The 27,412-nt window shown below is 45.3% G+C and overlaps 1 protein-coding gene across 4 annotated transcripts; it reads right to left on the bottom strand.

Annotated features, from left to right (window-relative positions):
* Positions 1-27,072, bottom strand: LOC120817730 (kinesin-like protein KIF21A). 4 transcript variants are annotated; one of them, XM_040174215.2, is made up of 37 exons: positions 26,609-27,072; positions 16,979-17,201; positions 15,375-15,557; positions 14,629-14,778; positions 14,179-14,313; positions 13,889-14,053; positions 13,426-13,541; positions 13,044-13,239; positions 12,750-12,939; positions 12,234-12,297; positions 11,916-12,113; positions 11,571-11,618; positions 10,888-10,945; positions 10,673-10,784; positions 10,395-10,583; positions 10,068-10,267; positions 9,866-9,973; positions 9,558-9,626; positions 9,308-9,453; positions 9,022-9,166; positions 8,673-8,867; positions 7,749-7,850; positions 7,100-7,265; positions 6,863-6,883; positions 6,037-6,094; positions 5,675-5,729; positions 5,288-5,502; positions 4,964-5,137; positions 4,794-4,826; positions 4,500-4,627; positions 4,336-4,420; positions 4,140-4,229; positions 3,894-4,052; positions 3,612-3,729; positions 3,353-3,523; positions 2,994-3,190; positions 1-2,852 (listed from the first exon to the last, which is right to left on the bottom strand). In XM_040174215.2, the coding sequence occupies exons 1-37, from the start codon at positions 26,653-26,655 to the stop codon at positions 2,795-2,797; spliced, it is 4,767 nt and encodes a 1,588-aa protein (XP_040030149.2). In that variant the 5' UTR covers positions 26,656-27,072; the 3' UTR covers positions 1-2,794. The 4 variants fall into 4 exon arrangements, with proteins under 4 accessions (XP_040030149.2, XP_077957718.1, XP_077957719.1 ...); XM_078101592.1 differs by lacking the exon at positions 6,863-6,883; XM_078101593.1 differs by lacking the exon at positions 11,571-11,618 and having other exon boundaries at positions 26,609-27,059.
* Between the last annotated feature and the right edge of the window lie 340 nt (positions 27,073-27,412).

Below are 27,412 nucleotides of genomic sequence, written 5' to 3'. Positions count from 1 at the left end.
CATGTTTCAAAATTTATTTTTTCCACTGCAGCAAATAAAATTTCTGCACAAGTGAATCAGCAGGAAGAAAACCGTCATAAGCAACTATTCTAATCTAACCCTGTTGTATACCTTTCATGGTATTTACACAAGTATTTGTACTTTTAAATTTAGCTACAATTATAAGGATTATTAATTACAATGGTTAATTTCAAGCAGCCTATGTGATTCATTCTGAATTAAGAAAATATGTTATTTTCTATATTATAATTAAGCAATTACCCAATAGGAATGAAAACCAATTTTTGTAACTAATTTATTTCACCATTGATTAACTGTTCTTAGACAATGGGGGAAATACTGATCCAAATTTAGTCCCGTCGACTTTTCATTGCAAACATAAAAGAAGGTGTTTCTCAATAAGTTGAAAAGATATCTTGACCTTTTGATGAGGGGTAGTTCACATTTGTTGTGTAACAATTCTACAGTCAGTATCTGGTTTAGAATGTACTGGCAATACATCTCTGACAATGCAGAATCTATTCCCAGCAGTGCTGAAATATGAGAGGCATTCGATGCCAATTGGATAAAAATCTGATTGATACGGAAGACACAACAGAAACATCAAAAATAAAATTAACCTTTAAATAAATAGCAGTACTCACATCGAAAAGATGATTAATTTTTTTATGTGTGTGTGTGTGTGCGTCTCATGTGTGTGTGTCTCATGTGTGTGTGCAAGCTATGGATGCCACAATATGCATTAAAACTCTGCAGTATCACTGTGAGAAAATAAGTGAGAAAAGCTTTGTTTGCAACAAGGAATTGTGTCCCAGATCCATGAAATATACAAACAAAAGGTTATTCTCCAGTAATGTTGACAACATCAATACATTTGGTAGGTACAGCACACATCACAGGACTCCTTCGGCCTCATCGTCACACTCAATTTGGCCATTGATCAAAAACATCCACAGCAAAACCGTCAGAGGGAAAAAAACCCACCAAAAATCCCTCTTTGGGTGAGATGTTCGGCAAAGAAGACTGATGAACAGCAGGCTTACAAAATTGTGTTGTGCATCTAAACTTCCAGCATCTCTGACCTCATATTCGGGCGTAGTCTACCACTGACTCCTGAGCCCCAGAGCTAAATCAACAGATTCAGTGGAAGACCGCTGACACCCCAACAGCCTGAGAGAGAAAGCTCTCACTGTCTGTTTGTCAGCCTGCACAGTCTTCACTCCAACCGTATTTAACGGAGCAGAGCAAAATCTGTCGGAACAACGTCATAACCGCACACGCATGGTGTGTAGCCGATGTAGTGGAACAAGTTGGTTTGGTTTGGGAGGAGTGCAACGTGGGAGCTCTTTATCTGAACAGTCATACCGCACCACAGGGTGTGTGTGTGTTACAGGAATACGTTAAACGTTGCGGTGTCTTCCATCGTCAGCTTGATGAACTGTAACAACACATTTTGATTTATAAACCTTGCAGAACAAATATGATACAGTATGAGCAGAACAATGCATGTTTTTATGAACGTATCCGCTTTTAAGAAGTGACATGTAACCGTGCACATAACGTTGTGCAGAGACACAGATTCTGAATTGATTCATAAATATTTCATGAAATTAGCATTTGTCTGATTGGATAAAATTTAAAGGAGGAGGATGCAAAGGAGAAATGTAAAAGAACCCATTCAGTGTATGTTTATTTAGAGGGGCTTACGTTCTCAGAGTCAGAGTCTGTGGGCCTTAAAGCTTAAACAAAGGCTCTCCCCCGATAACTTGCTGGATGCCTTTAGTAAAAAATAATTTTATTTGATCCCACAGAAACCCTTAATTACAGCTAAGCATATAGTACCAGTCAAAAGTTTGGACACATCTGCTCAGAAGTTGTGTCATAACGTTTGACTGGTACTATAATTTCAGGCCACAAACATCGCATTGAAAAGTTTTACACTGAGAAATTTCCCCCAACTAACAGACATTTGGGCTGTTCTATACAATTTCAGATTTTCTTTTGGTAACGGATGCAATACCTGTAATGTGTTTTCATTGAGGCTCCAGTTTGTAACCACCGCGAGGAGGCCCACCTCCCATTCTAAAAAAAGCTCTGCCCGGTAGGGTTTGGCAGTAACAGCTGATGAATAAGACTATATGCAAGTTCAGCAGTTATTGGGTCCTTGCTTACACTGAACACACATACACACGCAAAATGACCTGGGGAGCAATGACATAACACATCACGCATAATGGGAACAAACAGGATGGACTCACAGTTATTGCCGACAGCAGAATATGAACATCTATGTCTTGTTTTGGGATGAAGACTCTTTCCGCAAATCAACAACTGGTGCAAGGAAACAAAGCCCTTCAACAAAAACTGTTTTTTAAATTCCCTATAGGCCGTGCACGGAAATGTTGTTGCGTGCTGAACTAAAGAGAGGATTGTTGAAAGCACACGACAGGCCTCTGGATCGATTGAGACATTTCCACTTTAATTCTGTTGTCTCCTGTCGCCGCAACACAAGAAGCCGCCCATTGCGGCTGTCGTGTAATCAGTGGAGCTCTGCGGGCGACCTGAGAGGCTCCACTTTGATTCGCCTTGATCGTAAATATCAGCACAGCTTGAAAGACTGAGAGCAGTTGCATCCAATTAGACTTCTCTGAAACTGATCCCAGTGGATCATCAGCCAAGGATCAGTGTTGTAGATTCGTCTTCGGCAGGGCCGACACTTTGGGCTCCCATCCAACACATTTTGATTGGTTCAAGGCCAGCAGATGATCCTGTATTTCAGATCCGGAAGCAGGTGTCAGTGGACCCCATCCTCCAGAGAACCCTTGGCCTCCCAAATCTTCACTGTGCGGTCACTATCAAAAAACAAAAGCAGAACAAGCAGAATTCACCGTCCCATTTCCCGTTTCAGTGTGTTTGATAGAACCGTTTCACTGCACACTTGACAGTAATGGGGAAAAGCATAACGGTTCAGACGAGCGCGTTTTGTGACTCACTCTGAGGCGGTGAACAGTTGGTTGCCGTTACTGGCCAGGCCGTTGATGGGACTGTCGTGTCCCCGGACCTCGCCGAGGGGCACTAGCGAGTCGGCGTGCCAGAGGCGCAGCAGCCCTCCTCTGCATCCGCTGAGGAGCACCGGGGAGCCCGGCATCGCGCCCAGAGCGCTGACCCAGTCCGCTTGGGTGCTGACAGACTGCGAGAGGAAACAACAGTTAGTGCGGACGTCTTTCTGCATCGCTCATCCCACTGTAGTTTTGAAACGTTTCTCAAAAAGGGTTTTCAGCTCCTACAAATCAGAATCTAAGGGGGGGGAGACAGCTTGTGGCTCCGCTATGCGGGCGTAGCCTCAGCGTACCTGGAGCAGCCGTTTACTGCCGAGGTCCCACTTCTTGATGTGATAGTCTCTGGAGCCGCTGTAGAAAACGTCTCCGTGCACGGCCAGAGACTCCACGCCGTCCTGATGGCCGGGTTCAAACGTCTGGCTGGAGCTGATGCTTCCCTGGGACCCTTCGGACACCTCAAACATCTAAGAAAAGAAGCCACAACGCATCTCATTCTCGTATCTTGGGTTGGGGTTAGGAATGGGAATGCGGATGGAGTTTATCGCCTCTTACTCTAACATGATGGTCTTTGGAGCCAGTCAGGACGACGTCCTGCCCGTGACCTAATTGGTTGACAGTCAGACACATTACAGGTCCCAAATGTCCGGTGAGTTTCCCCGTGGATACAAATCTAGCGAAAGAAAGGAAAGGAGATGAGTTCTCTCCATCCTGCTTTGTACAATACATTACATGTCATTTAGCTGACGCTTTCATCCAAAGCGACTTACAATAGGTGCATTCGACCATAGGGATACATTGTAAAAAGGAGAGCCCTTATTCTGTGCTTGGACGTACTTGCGGAGGTCCCACATGCGCACAGCATTCCCAGCGGCAGCGTAAAGGAAGGAGCCGGAGGGGTTTAGGGCGATCTGGTTGATCTGACTCTCTCCGGGTGGGATGGATAAGCTCCTGGCGGACGAGCAGATGTCCCCTGAACCCACCTGGCCTGACGACCTGATTGCAAAAAAAATACAGCCTTTTCAAACGTGATCACACCGAAACAACGTAGGCTGCAAAGATGTCAGGAGTAAATAAACTCACGTGAGTGTGCGGATGCACTTGGCAGAGTCTCGTATGTCCCACACTTTGATGTAAGCTGTTGAAACCGTGAAGACGAGACTTGAAGTGTACCTGAAATAAAACAACAAAAATAAGGAAAAATGACTTACTTGTGCTACTATGTACTGCTACTGAATACCAGCATTACTGCAATAGTACTATTGCTGTATTCCAATACCTGACAGAGACGACACTGCTGGGATGATCTGCCAGAGACATGATCTCCTGACCCGTCACCAAGTTCCAGACTTTACATGTACGATCTGGAAACACAAAACCCATGTTAAAAAAAAGGGAACATTTATTTTTTGTTTGAAGTTTGAAAACAACTTGTTTTTCCACCTTTGGATCCCGTGAATAGCAGATCATCTGTGGCGTCCACACAGAGGACGGGTTTGGTGTGCCCCTCTGCTACATAGACACACTGAAGTTTGGCCTCGTGGCTGTTCTTCAAAGGGTTGATCACACCCCTACAACACACATGACACGATGAAAGATAATAGTTACTAGTGCTACTGCGGTGCACGTGTTGCACAGAAATAACAGGATTTGAGATAGAGGTACTTCAGAAAAGAAGAGGCTCAATGGAATCCTGTTGAAACTGAAACTTCTGGGACACATTAAGTGGAACACTACCTGTGGCCACCCGTTGCAGGCGACTCCTCCGAACTGAAAAACAAAAGAAACCACACATAAAATGTCACATTTCAAAAAGCATTTTCATACTACTCGAACTGTCATGGGGGTGATGACCACCAAGTTGAAAGAAAAACATGCAACATGAAGCCCACAGAGAGGGCCCTTACTGTGCTCTGTGGTCGCTGCCTTTCGCTTTGGCCTCCCCGGTGCCGAGCGGGCCGGTGTGTGTGGGTGCTGGGATGTGCGTCGCCGTGGCTCCTTTCTCTTGCACCCGCCTTCGGCTGAGGGGCGAGCGGTCAGGTGGCCTTCTCTCGGTACCTGTGGGTGACCGTGATCCACAACTGCGGACAGTAAGAAATGAAAGAGTAAATCTCCAATAATCTATAAAACAAGGGAATAATAACCTCCTCAACTAAATAAACACTTCAGACAAAGACAATTTTCTTAAGGTATCCGTCCACCAATGAGAAATGTTGCCCTGAAACACTTACAAGCCAGCTGGCCTGGCAGACAGTGCAGATGGGGAAGCAGTTTGTTCGCAGTCAGGGGTTTGAGCGAGCGCTTGACCCAGCATGTCTCCCGACCCTTCCGGGAGCTCTGAGAGGGGCAGCAGAGGGCCTAGGAAGTCTCCGGTGGGGGAATCAAAGGACTGATCCCCACTGCCGGCATACAGAAGCTCCATCTGGGTGGTGGTCCGTCTGCGAGCCTGAGGGAAGGCAATTGTTTGGCTCAATATTTAGTTGACTCACTAGTCAATGGACCTTTTTTGAATTATTTCAAATGAAGTTAAAATAGGACATCAAAATTGTATTTGGCTTTAACAGCATAACATATGTAGCTGTACTAATAAAGAGAGATTTGCATGCCCAGTACAGTACCTTGCTTCTTGGTCTGGTTTCCCCACATAGCTTCATTAGATCTGATGCCAGTGAGCTGAAACAAAGTGAAGTATTTGTGTACTTTTTTTGTTGAAGTAAAGCTACGGCTGTTGCCATTTGGACAGATTGAATCATATTTGTTACGGTGGTGCTACATAAAGCGACTAGTTCAGCAAGTTATTGGGTTATTGTCCGTGTAGATCAGCCGTGAAATGCTCCGGTCTGGAAGAACGGCAACTTCTCAGAAATGAAAACGCACACAGGGCACATTGATAACATAAATGATGTCTTTGTCTATTGAGGTGTCTCAGTAAAGAGTGCTTCATATGTGAATAGAAGGCATACTGTGCGTCTGTATTTACCTGCCCTCCGCACCTGGACTGGTGGTGGACTCGTCGCTGCTGCTGCAATCTCCATTCTCTGGGAAAAATCTGATTTTCTCACTTAACTTGAAAAGTATACGTGTCTTTTTCTTAATGATACACTTTATCTCGTATCAAATGGGGGCTTTTTGCAAAAGACAACATCCATTTAGAAAGCTAGATATTACAGCACAACATAATTAAGGCTTCAACAGCTCATGACGTGGTCAGGGGTTTACTTTTAGCTAAAGGGGGACAGATGTGGGTGTCAGAAGCTCGAGCGTTGGGAGGATTTTGGAAGGCGCAAACACATCTGCCTGTCAGGGCAGACACACAAACTGCCCTGTACACTTTAGCTCTCAGTCTGGCGGCAGTGTTGCTCTTGGTTTAGTTTTAGTTTTAGGGACTTGCTAGCAGGTATGTAACAGGGGAAACTTAACACATCATGCATGTAATGGAAGAGGGGTTAGTATTTAAGAGGACTGGCGCACTCTGCAAGATTTCTCAATGTATCATATTTTATATATCATTATTTTTTGCAGATTAAAGCAATCAAACATAAACAATGTTACGGTCAGAGAGTCACCTTGAAACAATTACTATTAAAAAAACTGGTTCTTGGTATAGACAAAAAAAATGCCACATTTTAAAAAAGAGGCATATGATTTGCGGTCTTTGAGAGTAAAAAAAGAAATTCCCTATGGGACCAAAGTCAAAAAAAAAAGAAGGAAATCTCATATTTGCTTTTAACTTAAATGGATAAATGTGATGGAAATCTTGTAGATTGCATGCGCCTCAGTCACACCGCTATCCAGCTCATACTCACCTGGTGAGAGGTAACCTAACTCTGAGCACACCGACACAACAGAGAAAGCAAACAACCAAATCAAAATCAAATCCAAAGATGAAAAAAGGGCAACATTTTATTTTACAGGCTTTGCTTTTTATAGAAAAAGCAGTGCGGCCTACTAAATAAAATGTAGCCTTCTGGTGAAAGAAAAGGGAAGAAAGGTGATGGTGATTGGCATGCTCAGACTGGTATGGATTGGTTGCCGTTTCCTACCTTGCAGCGCGCTGCCAAGCAGAGCGTCCAGCTCTGGGTTGATCTCCGCTTTCTCCTTCAGCATGTGGAACAGCAGCTGGTTCTGGGTGGCGCTATTGATCTCCGTCTGCTTCAAAGTGCCCTCCATCACCTTCATCTGGGAATCCTTCTGAGCCGCCAGCAGCCCCTGACACATGATGACACACGGGAGGCGGGTTCTCAACGGAGGAGCAGCACATCCTTTGCAACTCTTTGATTCTTCCATCTGTCTTCTGGGAAGAATGCATTACCTCACCGAACCAATTAGGTTGCCTCAAATTTAATCTAATTGAAACTTAATTTAATTGCATGAAAGGAGCCATGGCAACAGCAGACACATTGTATCGAGTTGCCGCAACATCTAACAGTATACATCAACAATCACGATGCAAACAAATGCATGCAATTCATTTTGACAGACATGGCCATCACATAAATAGCATAACATAAAGGAATGCGTTGTGTTGCATCATAAATCTCGTAAAGGGTAAAAGTAAAGGATTTATACAAGGTTAAAGAAGTTGCTTTCACATTAATGCAGGAACTTGACTTCCGTTGTCTGTAAGTAAACAAAGACAGACTGATTGTATTTAGAGTAAAATCTCATTAAGTCTGCAAGCGGGGTAGGTACCTTACTGATAGCCATGTTCATGAAATGGTCCAGAAGGAAGCGGGCCTCTGATAAATTACAGGAACTGATCACCGCGGTAACGTCTCCTGTGTCTCCTTCCTCCTGCAGCCAAACAACAACCCGGTCAATAAAGAAGCATCATAAGAAACTCCATCACAAGACAAACGTTCTTGTCAAGAGTTAGACGGGAATCTTGATCATTTTCTATTACGTGTCTTATAGAGTAAAATAGGTGGATGTTGATGACACAAACATCATTGGCTGTTTAATAACAGCATTATATTATATATATATATATATATATATATATATATATATATATATATATATATATATTTATTACACACACACACACACACATGCACATCATTAGAGCAGTGCTCCCAGTAATAATCCTGTATCCCTTATGCTAATACATAATTGTACAGCAGCCACAGGATTTTGGAAGGCACTTTTCAACCCGTTGTGTGTGGCGCACGGTGCGAGTGGACGTGCAATTTGATTCTGGATCATGCAGAAGAAACAGCTCCGTAATTAACACTTGTAAAGTTTAATTTATGAATGTCTGTGTGTTATGCATCACTATGCCATTGGCTGCATTAATAAGCTGCACTGCCAGCAGTTGTTGTTGTTTTATGGAGCCACTGTTTCTCTGAAAAATGAGACGCACAAGGCTTATTGGTCTAAAACGCTCTGGGAGCCGCCAGTAGTGCTGAACTATGCAATTATTTCAAAATGATTTGCCCGAGAGCTCCAGTCCAGTACAAGTCTATACCAGCTAATGAGGTGGCCATACAGATCGTTGCGCAAGGCAATCCGGTGTATCCTTACTTCACCCTCCTTTACCTGAAATGATTGATCATCTAACCTACAGGCATCACGACCACCGAGGAATAAGACACCTGGGAATCCCCACCACCTCACCTTGGCCTCCTCCATCTGCATGATATTGGCCTGGCACTCGGCAATGCTGTCGTTTATATAGTCGATGTTGGCGCTCAGAGACTCCAGCTCCTCGCTCAGGGAGGCCAGCGAGCGGTCGGCGTCTACGCCCTCCACCGCCATCTTTTCTCGCTTTCTGGACACTCGCTCCCTCCGCCGGGTCAGCTCCTCCCGTTGCTGGTGTGGAGTTGAGAGGAGACAAAAAGGATAAAAGCTTTTAAAGTAGGTTATAACACGTGGATGTTGAGCTTTTACATTTATTTTACAGACTGTGAAAAACAAAATATTTGTTTGCCCGCGACCGTCTTGAATATGAAGATCTCACGTGTACCTTCAGCAGTCTGTTCATATCCGTCTCCATGTTGGAGATGGTCATCCTCTGCATGATGATGTCGGTGACGCGTCTCTCCAGTGACTGCCATTTGGCCCTGGCTGTCCTGTTGAGGTAGATACTTCCCATCCGCATTGGGGAACTCCTGTTGAAATAAGCCAGGGCTTTTTAAAAACTGTTTAAAGACACACACACACACACACACACACACACACACACACACACACACACACACACACACACACACACACACACACACACACACACACAAACAAGCACAACGTACCTGGCTCCATTGGCTGGGGATGCTCCAGGGGTTTGCATCCTTCCGGGGAGGGCTCTATGAGACGGCTCCTGGGGAGGCTCGGGTAAGCTCACCTTCCTGCTCACCTTCCCAGACACGGGTCTCACCTGCCGCCTGAGGGCGGTCACCTGATTCAGTTAAAAAAGGAGTCATTTTGCATATGAGAGTGAAACAATAGCGGAAGCAATACCGGTGATATCACACCCACCCTCCCAATGTGACCGTGTCTCACCTCTTCGTTCTTTCTGCGAAGAATCAGCTCCTGTTGTCTCTTCTGGGCCTCCATCTGCTTCAGTTGGTGCTGTAAAAAGAGTGCATATCAGGAAAGACCCAGTAGGCTACAAAGCTCGAGTTTATATAAGCCTACTCATGACTTGAGGCTAGAGACCATCCATCCATCCATTGTCAAACCGCTTATCCTGCACACAGGGTCGCGGGGGGGCTGGAGTCCATCCCAGCCAACTTCGGGCGATAGAGGCTAGAGACTATAAACCAAAAATATACAAAAAGTACAATGATACACGTTTCCATCCCTCTCACCTCAGCTCTGCGTTGGTCTTTCTTTAGAGAGGCGATCTCCCGGTTCCTCCTGCACTCCGAGGCTCGGTTTCTCTCCTGCTGCTCCTTCATCTGACGCATCAGCACCACCTGGTGGAAAAAAACATGACATTTCGGGAGAAAAATCAGCCCTGCAAGAAGACTAGAGCGAAGACAGAAGCACAAACGCAGCCCCTTCTTTTACCTTGGTCTTCTTCATCTCGGTCACATCCAGCTGGAGTTTCCTCAGCTGTCTCTCGTACTGTGACTGGTTCTTCAGCAGGCGGGCGTGCTCCTTCTGAGCGGACTGGAGCTTCTGCAGCTCTTTGTTCATGGAGCTCAGCTTCCTCTCGTACTCTGTTTTGATCTTCTTAGCCTTCTCGTCCGTACCAGACTCCACTGAACCTGAAGGTGAACACGGAAAGAACCATGCCCTTCATTTCTTTTGTTCCTTTACCCCCGGTTCTTCAGAGATGTATTCCGCCACCAGTTTGTTACTGATGTCGAGTGTCCGTCGTCGTGCGTCTCTTACCCATGTTATGCAGCACCTTGTCCCGCTCCAGCTGCGTGTCTCGGATCTTGTTCTGCAGCATGGTCAGCTTCTGTTCGTACTGCTGTTTGAGCGTGTGCAGACGCCGCTGGCTGTTCTCAAGCTCGTCTATCAGCTTCTGCTTGATGGCGATCTCACAGGTGATGTTGGCCAGGTCGGCCTGGACGTTTTCTGCACACAACGCCGTCATTGGATCCCGTCGCATCATCGACGGCCGTCTGTCACTTCAGAAAATACGCCGTACATTACGCAAATTTTACCTTTCTCCTCCAGTTCTTCGGAGTCAGAGTCGCCCGAGGTGTCGTCTCCCACAGTGTCAAAGTCCTCCTCTTCTCCATCCGCTTCTTCGCCTTCTTCATGGTCGCTTCCCTCCTGTCAAACATGAAGAAACACACATGAGATATACAAGAAAAAACAAAAAAACACAGCGAAATGTGTCTTCTTTAGATCTAAATCCTAAAGTTTGTCACTCCACCTCTGCCTCCTCGTTGCCCTGCTCCTGGTCGTTGTCTGGCACTTCCTCCTTGATAACACTGAAGGAGGAAAAGACTGTTAACAAACTACCTATCGAGAGCCCATCCAGTCGGTCGGAGCTGAAATTAACTGCAATTGAAATTACAAAACAACGCTGGGTGAAGCGCACGTGCAAATGACTGAATCAGATCAGGTGCACATGTGAAATGAGTATTAATGAATAATCTCACTGCGATTGCATGTAGAGGTTAATGATACAAGGGAAAAGACAATTTGATTAACAGATCACTGCTAGGAACAACACAAGCTGATTTAATTTAAAGTAGGGTTGCCACACACAGTTTAATTCTTACATTAAAGAAACCCTCTCTTTTATCTTTAAAAAAAAAAATCAAACTCCATTTTCCATCAATTTTATTTAAGGCTGTGACACAAAGGGTTAAGAGGAAGAGTTGGTTAAAATATTAGTTAAGAGTGTAAACCACCTTTAGATGCAGAATAAATTAGAGATTAGTTTCTTTAGGAAAGGAAGGAAGATTTGGGTTTGGATGCAGGTTAACGATCACCTAAAATCCTTTCAATTACTCGATGCATTTTAATCTGAGCACAAAAATACGTCATTTGCATCGCTGGTAATCAAACCAGTTTCCTATTTGACCCGATCCTGGGTGGGTTGTCGCAAACCTGGTGTGTTCAACCTCTTGGTGGGGATTGTCTTCATGTTGCCTCAGTCTTCAGAGAGAGGAGGAGGTAGAGGGGGGCGAGGGGGCAGATGTGCCACAGAAGTTGGGGCAAGTGAGGGAGTATTACAAGATGGAAAAAAAAAGACAGTGAGCGAGCGACAAGAACGGCCAGGCGAGTGCAGAGACTCACAAACGCAATGTGTTGTGTTGTGAATGACAACGTATGGAGACGCGCAGGAAAAAGAAAGATTTCATTTTTAAAAAGCAACTGCTTTTGCAGGGAGCATTGTTGCAGCGCTAATTGTTTTCAAATTAATTAAAATGGAGAGAACGATGCAAAATATACCTTCTCTTCTTTTTCCTCTCCTTCTTCTTGAGTTTCTCCAAGCTCTTCTTGGCCATCTCGATGACGTCGTTGGCCTCCTTCTCTGGGACGAGGTGGGTTTGGGAGAAGGAGCCGCCGTATAGCGAAGAGCGCGTAGAGGCCCGAGACAGACTCTTCCTCAGATTCTCATTCACAGCCTCGCTTTCGAGGAGTTTGGCTCTGAGGGTGGGGGAAGTTAAGTGTTATTTCCGTCACTCAACACATTTTTTTAAATAATCTGTTGGTTAAATAAGAGTACCAAAATACTTTGATAAATTTGAAATCTAAATCCGATGGTACCTGAGCTCCTCGATTTCCTTGATGTAGTTCTGAATCATGTTCCCGATCTCCTCACTGCCTTCACCTACAAGCAGAGGTATCACTTCAGGAGGATTTGTGCAGCGGTGGAGAAGAAAACCTCGTACAATACCTCCCCTAAAAACCTTGTTTATATATACACTTTTCATGCATCTTAATGAGCAGGTCAAAAAATTGATAATATTGCTATAATGCATAAATGTGTTTACTTCTAATTAGCAAATATAGTAAACACATGCATGCTATCGCTATCATTGTGAGCATATTAGCAATCTTACAGTAGTATTCTTCTCAACCCCCCGTAGAGCATCTAGCACGGCTACATATTCTAAACTAATTGGATCTACTTTTTTTGTACATTAAAACAATTATGATGTATATTGACGATTAAAGTACGTGCAATGCGTACTGCGAATATGCAATGTAAGCAGTTAACGTTAAATACTATCTGACGTAATTTGTAGTAGTTAGTAGCATTAGCTTTTTTTTTTTGCCCACCTGCTCTCGCCAGGACCTGGTTGGCCTGGTCACTGAGGATCTGCGTGAGTCTGCCCCTCTGGGCGTCGACGGTCTCCTGCATGGCCTTCACTCTCACCCTCAGGTTGTTGTTCTCCGTTTGCAGCATGGAGTTCTCATGGACCAAGTCGTTGACTCCCTCCATGCCATCTTCGCCCACCATGCGCTTCCCCTGAGCATCAGATGAAGCGGATGGCGATCATGAAATATTCTTCTGCACTCTATGTAAGGTTATGATTCCACACACTAGGCTCCCTGCTTTCCCCGTCTTCTCACCGTCTTGTACTCCATCAGCTCCATCTGCAGTCGTGCTATCTCCGTCCTCAGGGCGCTGATCTGCTGGCTGGCTTTGTCCTGGTTCACCATCACCTTGTTCTTAATGTTTCGGGCTCTGTTGGCGTACTTCAGAGTGTTCAGGGTCTCCATAAAGTCCCGGTCCGACGGGCTGATGCACGCGATCATCACCGTCTGACTGGAGAACGCACAAATGTAGAACGGTAAATACCAGACTGGTGAATATTTTAATAATTAAAGTTGCACTGGTCTCTGGTGAACATTAATCACTGACTTCAAAGCAGGTAACTCTTGCAGCATTAATACTGTATAATTGTCACAGACATATACTTGAAATATCTGGACGCAGACCGTGTGTACAGACCTGTTGCCACCCAGGGAGTCCTGTAACAGCCGGGTGAGCTTGGAGTCCCTGTAAGGCACGTGAGTGGAGCGCTTACTCCGGTCTCCCAGAGCACTGATGACGTTTCCCAAAGCAAGCTGAGGTGAGACGGGGAAAACACAAGGTTACGCTTGGATGTTCAGTGCTTAAGCAATTCTGCGACTTCATGAAATAGGATGTAAATCAAACTCTACTTTCGATTTGTAGTAAAAATAAGTGACATATAAATCATCATAAACAATAAGGAATTTGAAGGTGGAAGCATGCAGTACACGTTCTAGGCCACTTGGGAGCACTGTTGCTCCACAAAACCACAGTCGAATGTTGCACAGCAATAGAATAACAGATCAATTCAGACAAAAACTACTTCAAGGTTTCAAAAAGGCAATGCAATGCAATGCACGACTATGGGCTACGACTGCAGACGTGCTCTTAGCGTCCTCACCAGCCCACAGTTGATGGAGATGCCCTCCTTAGCCCGGTCTCCCGTAGCTCCGGTTCTCTTCAGCCTCTCAGAACCAGCCAGGTCCACAAAGTGGAACTTGGCTGTCAGCGTTTCAAACTCGTTGATCTCTGTGTCGTCAGCCAGACGGTTGTCCGAGACGTGCTCCTGGAAGAGAGAGAGAGCGAAGCGTCAAAAGAATACATTGCAGCGGACGGCCATCAAGGAAAAAAGCGCCAGTGATGTTCTCCTTTCGTGGCCGCCTGGACCACACAGCGCGTTTGAGTACGCACGTCGTTGTCGGGAGAGCAGACTCGGACTTGGCACAGGTGGATGGTGAAGATGGCGTGGGAGCGTGAACTCTGTGCGTTCATCTGGGTGCTGGCGGTGGTTCGACACAGAGCGCCCACCTTCAGACACTGAATCATCTGCAGGAGGAGAGAGAGACGGAACAGATTGCAGCAGACACGGAGGGAGGAACAACAAAGCATACAGATGTCTTCGGGTGAAGGTCATTGTGTTTTCACATGTATGAAAACATGTGAAAACAGCTGGAAATACAGTTTCCACGTGGATTGAAACCATCAGAAGTGTTTTAGTAGTATTTCATTGAAATACAGATTTCAATGAAATTCAAATCAAAAATACATAATGTGCAGACGTGTCCACATGCGCACAACATGTTGTTAAAATGCTGTGGCCAGGGATGGGGCCGGTGCAAAAAGAAGGCTGTTAAAGCAAACCTCAGCTGCTGAGGTAACGGTGCGGGTCGTGACCCCCACGGTGTAGATGCCTCCGGTGGCGTCCTCGTGGATCTTGATGTTGGATTTCTGCCTCTTTCCCTCGATGTCTCGCGTCGAGTCAAACAAGTCCAGAACCTCCTCGTTGTACAGCTGCAGAATATGGACAGAACACAGATGATACACATATTATCGTATATTACCCACAGCAAGCCATCCGGATAAGAGGTGTACAAATGATGTATTTACTTCATAATGAAACTGTGGTGGGCCAGTTGAAAACACCCAGCATCAGCAATACAGCAAGTCAAAATTAGTAATTTTCTCCCCAGTATATGTCTTCTGGGTGTTAAAATCAATTTGTGATGTCAAGATGCACATCTGCTACGCAAAATTAAGTCCAAGTTGGCAGGTCTGCTTCCCAGACTCACCCCCCCACCCAGCTGCTTCATCACCAGCTGCTACCATTCACTCGTTGGCGGTTAAAAATAAAGCCAGGAGCGGATCACAGTGACAGGCTAATGACAGTTTAATGGCCGTTTGGTCATCTGGATGCTTTCATAACCCTTAAACCCCTTCACACTCTGTTGACATTTGACCTCTTTGCTGTCTGCATGCTCTCGTTACGTCAAACTGATGGACCATAAGCATACTGGATACTTTAAATTTAAGAGTTCAGAGTGCTGATAAATTTGCCTCAGTTTGAGACACTGTGTGTTTGTGCGTCGGTGTGTTTTGTGCTCCTGCACCTCCAGGAACTGTGCGTTGATCTTGAACTCGGGAACAGGCCTGCCCTGCTCGGTGGCAGCCTGTCTGCGCTCCTCGATCCCTCTGAACAGGTGGTTGACGGCACGCGGAATGATACCCAGCTCGTCCTCCTCAATGCTGACGTCGAAGCCGGTTCCCATGGTGTACGTCTTTCCCGAACCCGTCTGCGCGCGGGGGAAGAGACAGATGCATCGGTTAGTTTATCAAACGGGGTTTCTTCTCTTATTGCGTGTGTTTTTCAGCCATAACCATTCGATCTTGACTCAAACCAGTCGCCCGGGGCCCTCCGAGGCTGGGTGCAGCTCTGAGGTAGTGTATCCAACATAGAGGGGGAGGAGGGGGAGGTCGCCGTGGCGACTAAAGCAGGAATTCAACATTGAGCTCAAATTCACCCATTTGCCCTCTCCTTCTTGAACAAATGCCGGACTGTGTGTGTGATATACGAGGCTGTGTGTGAGAGAGAGAGACAAAAACAGGGTTTGTGGGTCTGTTGGTTTGATTCTACGAGACCACACCTGTGTTTTATTACGTTTGTGCACATGCTCCTGTGTCTGCACGCAGGCTCCGCTGCTCCCTGTGAAAGGCTCTTTGACAGGAACACAACGGCAGCAGGAACAATGTGAGGAGAGAAGAAAGACCGGAGAGAAGAAGAGCCGAGAGGGAGACTCAGCCGGGGATGCCGTGTGAAAGACAAATGAAAAGCAGGTCGCATTCTCTCTCCCTTTTCTTTTTTTTCCTCACAATGGATTTTTCAGTCTGGACGAGCTTAATAGAAAGTAATTTTATCGAACAGGCTTTGTTGTTGCTGCAGCTGCTTTTGCTTTTTCTATTGTCACCATTAAAGGCCTCCACTCTGCCACAGGTCCCTTGAGATTAAGAATATCAAATGATATTAAGAGTGGAAGTAACCCAGAAGTGGTAGACTTGTCTGGGGTTTTGTTATGCAGTACAAATATCCGGTCTCTGGTTATAAGTGGGAAATATAAAAAATATCTCCTATCAAGCCGCTTCTTTGGCCTATACAGCACAATGTACAGTTTAGCAGTGCATTTCCATTTAACCCTCTGCTGTGGCGGTTTGACGGTGGGAAAATGTATATTTTTAAATTCCCGGGTTCATAAATAATTAAGTCATGAAACAATTATTTAGAAAGAATTATGCCACGCTCATATTTGTTGGTTTCAAATGGAGCTAAAGACAGTTGAGCACGGAAACGAGTCTGGTTCGGTTTTGAGGTAAGAAAATCTGCCTATTATACTTTGACTGCAGTTTATTTCCCTGCCCTTAGGTGAGATGAAGTAATCCATTCACACTCTGCTCTGATTGGGCACCTTTTCTATCGTACCCTCCCAGGTCAATATAAAAGCTGTGGTAGGGACAGCAGGGCACAACATGTCAGCGGATTGTGTATTGAAGAGAACTGGAGCAGCTGTGAGCCCTGTTCACTCCCTCCTTTATTTTCCATAAATAAATTAAATCTAGCTGGAAGTAGCTCCATTGCCCGTCGGGGGAAGTGGACACGTCAGTGAGGGTGTGAGTGCTTGCATTGATCTCCCAACATGCAGGAGAACCCCAGTCGACCCACCTGTCCGTATGCAAAGATAGTGGCATTGTATCCCTCGAAGCAGCCCTCGATGAGACTCTCGGTGCAGTGCGCGTAGATGCTGTCCTGCTGGGTGGTGATGTCAAAGACGTGGTCGTAGGTGAAGGCTTTGTCCTTTCCCAGGAACACCTGCGGCTCCCCGGGCATCACATACGTGCAGATGTGGCAGCCCTCGATCTTCTCTCTGGCCAGCTGAGGACGGATCCTGGTGGACAGAAGGTGGCCGAGAAAGTGAGATTTCTACCTCACAACCAGAACTAGCTTTCTAAATAACTAACAAAAGAAAAAAATATGATGTTATTAGACCTAGACTTTTTTAATTTACAAACATTTTAAAGGGCCTTAGGCTACCGGTCTGTGGGTGTGAGCAGAGCTGTCTGTGCATGCACCTGAAGCCCGATCCAGAGTTTTTACACAGGTAAAATATGTAGCTGAGCACAAGACGGATCATATTTTCAATAAGCTGAAAGCCGAGGAGTGCTGCTACTGTGCATTGTGTTTGTATCTGTGTGTGTGTGTGTGTGTGTGTGTGTGGAGGACCACGCAGTGCCAACACCCTCCAGCGGCCACCATGCAGGACAGTGCCCTCACTGTTCAGGAGAAGGAGAGCGAGAGCGGGAGAGCTCTGGGTAAACAGTCTCACCCTGGATTTTATTAAGGAATCACTCCGTTTACCTTTGCGCAAATAAACACACTGCTATTACACCATTTCCTCCCATGATGCACCTCTGCCTCCCATCGGCAAACTCAATGTCCAAGGAGGAAGTGGGTATATTGGAAGGAATTATGGGGATATAATGGGTGCATTAAAATACAGGAAATATTTTTAACAGAAATATTTGAAGATTTTAAACAGAAAACTACTTAAATGTTGAAATGCTTTTGGAAAAGGGATATATTCTGTAAGCACTTCATTCATTTATCAAAGGCTGCAGTTGAACCAGACTCAGATAAATAAGAATTACAGTGGGAAAAATAAGTATCACTATGTGTGACTCTTGCCTTGCAGGCCTTGGAACAGTGTGTGTGGGATTTCGTGTGATGTTTCTATTAACTAACTTAAAATGTCTCCAACATTTGCACATTGTAATACAATTATTTCCATGTTGACTGAATGGACTGTTTTACATCACAAGAAAGGGTTATAGTATTGTATCAGTTCTTTTCTGAATTGATGCAATTCGTAGAAATTCATCTATAATAATTAGAATTTTGATTGAACAAAAACATGCATATTTCCTTTCCTTTCCAAAGCATCTTTTAGCCTTTCAAGACATCCCTTGTAGCGAGCATACCTGACAAATACCTGCTAAATCCTCCACTATCTCGACCATCGAGTTGCTTATGATGATGATGACGTAACAGGCAAGGTCACCTGGCTGTGATTTGAAAGGTAGGATGATCAGGGTATTACAGGAGACAATCTGCATTAATCCCTTTGGCCGCCTTCCCAAAACTTGTCATAGAGCCATTACCAGCCAGTAATCCTCTGACACAATGGAGGCACTCATTGCTGCTTGCATTAAAAAGGAGTAAAGTCACTGTTTCATTGTTCACTTCGGCAACATTAAAGAAGTGTAATCTAAATGAATTTGGGTTACATCGTTCATAAGTCAAAAGGTTTCTCTTTCCACAGCAAAAACAGAAAAGTCTGTGTAACTGTAGCGCCATTCAGAATGAATGCCCAGTCTTCGGATTGTGTTATAACAGTGTGATGCAATGTTCGTTTTGTGTGACATCCCCAGGGTCCTCCGTACATAGAGGGATGGACGGGTGGGTGAAAGAGGAAAATGTTAGAGATAAAAAGAGAAATATAGGATACAAATAGATTTTTATTAAAAACGAGTGGTTAAAGCCAAGACAAAACACTAATCACTAATCTCCATCTTGGGAGGCAACCACAGTCCATCCAGTCAAACAGAACTTTTGTCCGTCTCGCTGTCACACAACAAGGCCGTCAGACACAACTGGTAAAGCCCTCAGACACGGCTATGTTTTACAGCTAAAGGGGGCCCAATGTCAAGCCTCTACTACAACATTTGCCAAATTAAGTATGAAACCTTGTTTTTATCAATACATGCAAAAAGAAAATTCCACATTACTTTAAATGACATTGACAGTCTCTGGGGAGATGTCCATTCAACTATTCAAAATCTTTACTTTGGTATTGTGACAGATGAGATGAACATTCATTCATCCACGACAGCACAAGATAAGAATACAGGAATATCTCTCGAGATTGAGAGCAGAGCCATCCGGACCTCTTTTTTTGTATTTCTTATTTTTAGTGGGGGGGTTTTCTGTGTTCTGTGTCTTCGGTTCACATTGGCGGTTGAGCACTGTGGCACAATGGACCTCGCTTTTGAGATGTGTGTGCGTTCACAACGGATACAAGTTCTGGCATCACGCGTCGGGGCTAACTGTAACCAGGTGAAGGATAAGCTAGGCGTGAGGCCCCGCTGGTGTGTCATTCGTGTGACCGACTTTAGCTGTGATTATGATCTGGCAGGCTTCCCTCGGAGGTTCAACCCAAAACACTCCTTTCTCCTGGCAGAATAAGGGCTCTGCCCTGCGGCTCCGCGGAGACTTACAGCCCTAATTCCACCTTCCAGAGGGACACGCGCAGGCTCCTCCAGGACACTTAACCCTTCCGTCCACTTCCTGGATCTGCACAATCACAAACCCATAAGCGTGGGGTTGTTCACTAAACGTATTTTAAACGTGTTTTATTTGTTTAATTACGTTGCGCTGCTGCTTAATTCACAATTGGTTCGTGATACTCGGCCTGCTTCATATTGTGCTCATTGACTGTGTAGAATACATTTATGAGATTGTAAAGTAAAAAAAATACTGTGTCAATATTGTCTTTAACAGGTATCAAATGTCAAAAATTTCCATTCACAGGTACACAAAAATACACACACACACACACACACACAAAGATGAGGGGCCCCAAGCGAAAACCTTTGTGTAATAACTGCTCAACACAAAAATGTACTAAGACACTTTCAGGCGCTTTGAGGGAATGTTGTGAAGAAAAATACAAAGAGATGCTTTTACAAAAAGAAGTATTGCCATTACGCACTTTGCATTACAACATAAAGAATTGTGTTGCTTGATCTCTGAAATAAATGCACATTCCCAGGAGGAGCACAAAAACACACACTTAAGGTAACACAACTACTTAAGTAGTGCACATTTGGACGTCTTTGTCTCCGCGCACATTCCCTGTCTCGTCAATATTTTTACACTCTCCCAGCTGTCTGTCAAACGTCCACTGTTGAGGGTTCACGGCGCAACGTTTTGACCGTTACGAGCACTCGGTGCATGCAATTTTGCAGAAAATGTGATCGATTGAAGCACGTTTACGTTTTAAATTGTACTTTCGTTGGTGGTTGGAGTCCCGGCTGCCCCAAGTCGAAAGGTCCCTGAGCAAGACACCTTACTCCTGATTGCTCCCCGGGCTAAAATGTAAAAAGCCATGGGTAATAAATGCAATATAAGTCGCTTTGGATAAAAGCGTCAGCTAAATGAGCTGTAATGTAATGTACTTTGTTAGCTCATGACCAGAGGCGCATATTTGGTAATAGGTTACTTTGTAGTTTACTTATTTCATACAGAACCCAAAACAACGAGCATGTCGGAGTGTTATTCTGGCACCCGCAGACATAAAAGGCTCTTCTGCACAGTTCAGTGAGGGATGGGGACTTTCATTGACGGACGTAAGGAGCTTAGAGTGATGTGACACAGTTCACAGAAGAGATGAAAGGGGAAAGCACACTCACACAAGCAGAATAGTCCACGTACACATATTATTCACACACAATATTACTGTACAGACACACACACACACGGGGTCTTTGTCAGCCTCTCCCCATGTGACGGGCCCCGTTAGGCTCCTGCTCTCGGCCTCATTACAGCGATTACAGCGTCAGCCTGAGAAACTGTGGCCTCCTCGTACGCGCGCACATACGCACACACGCACACACACACGGACACACACCCACACACCAAACGCACTAGCATTGGTTTTACTGTGAAACTTAGGAGGGGAGTCACACTGATAAAAACAAAAAAATTTCGCTATTTTCAGAATTTCATTCATTTAACACAACAACATATTCAAGGCCAAAGTCTCGGATCATCTTGGATCCTTATTCTGTTAATAAGGAGAGACACACAACAGGAAAGGAGGTAATAACACCCCTCTGCTGACGCACAGTAATGAACAACAAACAAGACATAAGAAGATGCGGATAAAAAAAAAAAAGAAATAGAGAGCGGAGTCAGTCGGCAACGTGCTGCTGATCTCATGCTTCCTGAGACACAGGCCATCAAAATTGACAGCTGACATCACTGCTTCGGACAATCAGCCAATCAAATCGCTCCGTGGGGGATGCGGCCGATCCCTCGTCTGCATCGTCACTGGCAACAACCAAGCGTGACGTTTCATTCGTTCCCACCGACCGAATCTAATCCTGTGTAATCTGGTTTTTGGTTTAGTGTTGAAGGGCAAACGCTGAGTGATTCAGCAGAAACCGGGCGTCCACAAGGCAACAGACAACAACAGCACTTCCTGCTCGCGGCATGCAGACTCCATCCCATGACCTCATATTGTTTAGTCACATATTTTGGGACATTTCCCTTTTAAATTCCAGATTCGCTTCATGTCAAGTCAGTTTGAGTCATCCACCAAGTCACTGGCCTAATTTAGCACTTAATTCAATTAATAATCATATTATTCATACAAAACATATAATCATTGACATGTGGATATTTTCATATTAATATATATTTTTAGAATAATAACATATGTCTATATAGTTTTAAGATTAAGCATTAAGACTCAAATTGGCCCGAGTTGTTCGAACTGAAATGTGACATTTTGTGGGGTTCTCAGCCTTGTGTTTCAGCTTAAGAAAGTATGCGAATGCTTTGATTAAGATACAAGCGGACTGCGCACACACACACACACACACATCTTTCCGTTAGTCGTGAAAGGACTCGGGAAACCTTCACTCTAGTTGAACTGCCTTTGGGTACACCGTCATGTCATCATTATACAACCAAATGCCTCTGTACAAACAGAGCTCTTTTATGGCAAAGGGTTCTTTTATAGCACATGGTGCAGCAGGTGCACTTTTATACATTTCTATTTGTCTGTTGACTTCCGTCTAATGGCCGCTCAGAGCAAAGAGGACCAGTGAGGAGACACAGAACTCAGAGGAGGCTGTTGATAAAAGCCAAAGCACTCGGGGAACGAATAACTGAGAGACTGCCGTTGTACCTCGCTGCAGCTCAGCAGGACAGTCTTCCCCATTGTCTGGCAGCTGCTCTCGACTTCACGAGCCAAGCCATTGCATCGCTCTCTTCAGTGTGCCTCTGTAAGTACCGAGCTCTCCACCTGTAAAGCGGCTGAAGACAACCAAACTCTGCCCGGAAATGTGCAAGATTTAGAAGCACGGCGACGGGCGCATCCTGTCCGCGCAGATGAGAGGGTGAGAGTCGTGGAGAAGATTAAAAATGAATTTTGCAACATTATCTATTGCGGCGCTTGGACCGAATGCTCAGCCAGACTACTACATTATTAATAGTTCATACAGTTTTAGCACAAACTGAAAACCATCAACACAAAACTGCAAATCACCATTTGACTTCTTGCTCTTCTCGGGTTACTACAATATCACTCTAACCTAATCAGAATTAATACATGTATGATTTATTTATCGAACGTGGAAAAGGGACACCTGCTTCACTGCAGTGCTTCTTTTTTATTGTGCCAACCAATACGGCGGTGTGCTGTTCCGGCAGTGAGATTCCATTCATTTCTGAGCAGGGTTACGGGGTTCCTCATCCGGTTGGCGAGAAAACTCACACCAGTTAACAGGAAGTGATGAAGACGTGTGCCAAAGACCTTGAATCTCCAGTTTGAACAACAGCTATAGGCAGTGATGCCCCGGAGGGCGTTTCGGGAACGAGGCCAGGAAAAATAGAGAAACGTCAAAAGAGTGTTCTGCTGACTCAGGGTTCCCTTCTCCTGTCTACATGGCAGACTGAGCGGTGGCCTTTCACAGGGCCGTCACCGCACACCCCAAAACCTTGAAAGGGATTAGCGGTTACCATGGTGACAGCTGAAACAAGCTGCCATAGGGGAATTGTGACTGGGTCACTAGTCACAGCTCATACTGCTTCCTGGGTCAAAGGTCGCCGGGCAGGAAAGCGGGAGAGGTTGACAGTGGCACAGGAGGAGGGGTGTCGGGAGAGGGCGTGTGAGGATAGCAGAGAAGCGGAGGACGCCAAAAATGTGTTTTGCAAAATGGTAGGAAGGTTTTAAAATCCACTAACTAATTACAATACAATCATTGTACTTGTAAAAAACAAAAAAAATCCATATTTAATTAAGCTTTCCCTAGTGGGACAGAAGTTATTGAATAACTCAGTAAGCAATATCACATGACCGCAGCTGGCAGATGGCTTGCAGCATGCTTTGCTTTTGTGTCTCAGTTCACTCGAGTTGGTTCATGAATATTTATCACGGATATGCTTGAACGGTTTATGAGTGTGCACACACACACACACACACACACACACACACACACCCTTTGCCCTCAAAGTAATTCCAAAGGTCAGGAAGGTGGGACTTGTGTCTGATGGAACCTGAGACGAGCCAATAGAAGTTGCAGAGTCTGTATGTAAAATTGATGACTACATCTAGTTTGCATTTTTCCACATTCACTAACCACGTTATACGATGCGGAGGTGTACGCATCCAATCAAAGATGAAAGGGCTATCAGTTTCCGAATTTAGCCGTACGAAACCTGAATCCTCATCGCTTAACTTGAGTGAATAATTCAAGCTGTGCTTTAAGGACATTGACATTGGTACTAATAAGTCACTCTGGTGGCTCCTTTGGGAAAAGCCTGCAACACGACTTACATCCTGGTAAAATGTTTAACTTCCTGTATCGAGTGTGGGACGAGGTGAACATATGCAAACGCGTGCACACGGATGGGATGTTACATAAGGAAAGAGATCTGGAACACGTTCACACGGGGGGATAAACTGAAAACAATGCGTGTGTCTGTGCTTGCTGAACCATCCAACTACGTGCCACTGACATGACCCATCTGTAGGCTGTCAGGCGTGTTAATCGTCAAAACCACAGACGCCAGCGCAGCACAAACGTCTAATAACCCTGCAGATGACCCATCAAGAGGCAAGTACACATCTAAAAGAGCAAATAGACTCTTAAGTTACATCATCTTTCCAGATACAAACCAAAATGCCAAAGAATAAGTCCTAGAAAATACCTGCCTTCTGTTCAAGGCCCAGATCCCATTTTATTCTTCTTCTGCCTAAAAAAAACAAACGAAAAGAAAAAGGATGTAAACGCATTTGATGGCTGTGGACGTGTTGGGAGGAGGGATTAGGAACTTGCTAACAGACGGCAGAAGCCTCACAGGCTGAGGCAGGTACTGGTTGGCAACATGCAAGACGATTACCGCAAAAATATACACACACACACATCATTACAGAGCCGTTTAGATGCTCTCAAGTTCAGGTTCCCCACGTGCTCCAAATAATTACAATGTTGCCACGGCGATTAATCAAGCTGAACAACACCAACGCCAAGAGGCCGTCTGATGTTCAAAAGGGGCCGAATCGTTGATTTAACAGCAGACGATAAGCTGCCGTTTCTGTTGGCTTGATATTAATCGGTGCTCAGCAGAACGAAACATGTGTGATTGTGTGCACAAATATCTCTATCATGCAAGTCGAATCGAGTCCAGGGGCCTTTACATGATGTCAGGTTGGGATGTTAACGCTACATTGACCTTGTCGTCGTATAAAGTAGCGGTAGCTAACGTCATGAGTTTGTAGTCATGTTTCTGGTACGAAGGCCTCCACCGACTCCTGATGGAGGCATCCGGCTCTGCAGCGGTAACTTTGCTGGGACGTTGGCGGGTTAATCAGAGACGTTTCTTTGACAACGCGACAGTCTGGTCATTCAGATTCTCTGGGACTTTGGCATTGTGAATTCTGCACATCGTGCACTTGCTCTTGGCATTTACTGCATGTGCTGGTCTCCCAGGTGTGGCCTTCTGGACCACCTGAGTGGAAATGTCATGGGCCATGACGTGATGAGCTCCACCCGCCGTGCAAATAAGGCACACCCTGCACAGGGAGATGAGGGGGCTCTTTGTGGGCTTGTGGGTAAGGTCTCGGTGGCAGGAAGTGGATCCCATTGTGTGTGTATGTGTGTGAGGGGTGACAAAGCACTTTCAGGTGCCACAGCTGCTCCGAACTGCTGACTCAACCTCTGATCGGACCCTGACTCAAGAGGAAAGATCCAAAGTATTGATTATATATCTGTAGTATCACGCTCAAAATGACTGACTCAATAACAAATTCCCTTCAAATAAATCAGTAAAGGGAATAATAGAGGAAGGAAGTGGAAATATACAAAAGAAAAAGCCAGTGCATACAGGATTAATTGCCAATGGAACTAAAAGGTGAAACCCAACCAGTACAAATAATGAATGAAGCGTTCTAAGACGATACAAGAGGAGGTCGTTTCCATTCAAAAAACTTTTCTACAGCAAACCAGGAAAGCAACTTGACTTATGAAGGAGGCAAGAGAAATTAACTGCTGTTCACAAGAACCTGTCAGACGAGTGCATGATGGGATGTAGTGACGGCCGTCGTATATCACGTGTGGCTGACAGACACCCGTAAACACCCGAGTCAAAGTCTCAATGCACAACAACAAGCCGGGGCAGAGGGAGGGAAGAGAAACGCGATATGTGAACGAGCTTTTGTCCTCTCTCTCCCTCTGATCCAGTTCATAGGACGTTGCAGGTTGTCTTACCCGCATACACACACAATTCGGACACACAAAAAAAGCACCTGGGTTTAGCTGCCGTCCTATAACGTCGCTCTATTGGCGTCTGAAGTCTAAACTCTTCTGAGAAACCCCGATAAGGGCGGTTGGCAGACGGCGTCTATCTCAGCTTTATCTATCAGCATGGATAGGCCAAGGGGGTCAAGGGTCAACCTGCCTGAAAGTCAACACACATAAAACACCAGAAAACCAATAAGATCAGATGCAGTCATCAAGCCAAAGTTCAGTCAGCACATGTGCCTTTCATTAACCAGAAGGTGGCTGCTAGGAATTGTTCTCCATAGCGTGCAGGTGACACACGGTCAGGGGGGAGAGTGGCATGCTTTCCCTCGGTGTAATCCTTCAGACTTGAGCTCCTCATTCATAAATCCACTACACGTGCAGTGCAGGTATTAACAAACGAAGCTCATGTAATCATGGGCCACTGGTCCTTGTGTGCAGCGCACATGCAGAGCAAGAGCGTTTAAATGCACGGGTGTGGAGCACAGAGAACACGCGGCTTCAAAATAAAAGCATGTTTGAAAGATTGCGGGGTTTTCTTGTGGGGGGTGGAAGGTGGGGTAAAGGAAGACCAAGGATGGATGCACTAGTCCGAGCTGAATGAACGATGGACCGTGAGGCCGGAATAAAAGCAGGGGCGACATGTGCGCGACTGTGTGGCAGGTGTGAGCATCTGTGGAAGGAGGAAGGTCCGCCGCTGCATCCTTACCTCAGGGCGACGCGCACCGAGCTCTCATCCGGCCCGCCGCCGCTCATGCTGTCGCGGGTGGATGTTCCGACAGGTCCGCGAATAAATAGCTCGATTCCTCCCCCCACCCACCCCTTTTCTCCCTTCGTTATCCTCTTACGAGACAAGAAGAGCCTTGTCGGTCCTTCCTCCCCGGGACAGCGAATTCTCTCCTCGAGCTCCCCTGTGCGGCTTTCACCGGCGGCTCCTCCTCGCCATGTTTTAGGAGATGCAGCAGCTATCGCTCCGGTTGTTCGGGCTTTTCCGTCATTGCTTCAGATTCCGCCGGCGGTCACCTCTCCAGAGGCATCGTCTCTGCCGCTCAGCCGGAGCAGAGGTCGGTGAATGGTGTGTGTGTGTGTGTGTGAGAGAGTGGGTTCCACTTGGCGTCAGTCTCTCGAGACGGAGAACGAAACCAAAACTCCTCCTCCTCCTTCTGAGCTGTACCAATCCAATGAGGGGGGGAAGCAACCTGACCTACAACTCTATAGAAAAGACAATAGAATAAAAAAAATATAATTACAGTCATTTTTAAGGGTGGATAATATCATTTTTCTGTATGGAACATTTTTATTTTTTTTCTAATCGAATTTACCCAGTAATTGTGTCAGCTCTCTGCTTTGTGAATTTCTTTTTTGCTTTATTCGTTAATCAACTGACTCCGTTTTTATTTCACATCAGATATTTAATGGACATGCAGCCTGTACTTTTGTGTCCAATCCATGAATACATCTTATAAGATTGGAGCCATAAAAAAAGCATGAACTAGCATGTACTATAATACAT

This window comes from Gasterosteus aculeatus, chromosome 4 (genome assembly GCF_964276395.1).
Source record: "Gasterosteus aculeatus chromosome 4, fGasAcu3.hap1.1, whole genome shotgun sequence".
In the NCBI taxonomy this organism is placed as follows: Eukaryota; Metazoa; Chordata; class Actinopteri; order Perciformes; family Gasterosteidae; genus Gasterosteus; species Gasterosteus aculeatus.
The sequence above is the reverse complement of the archived record's forward strand: the minus strand, read 5'-3'. Positions and strand labels throughout refer to the sequence as shown.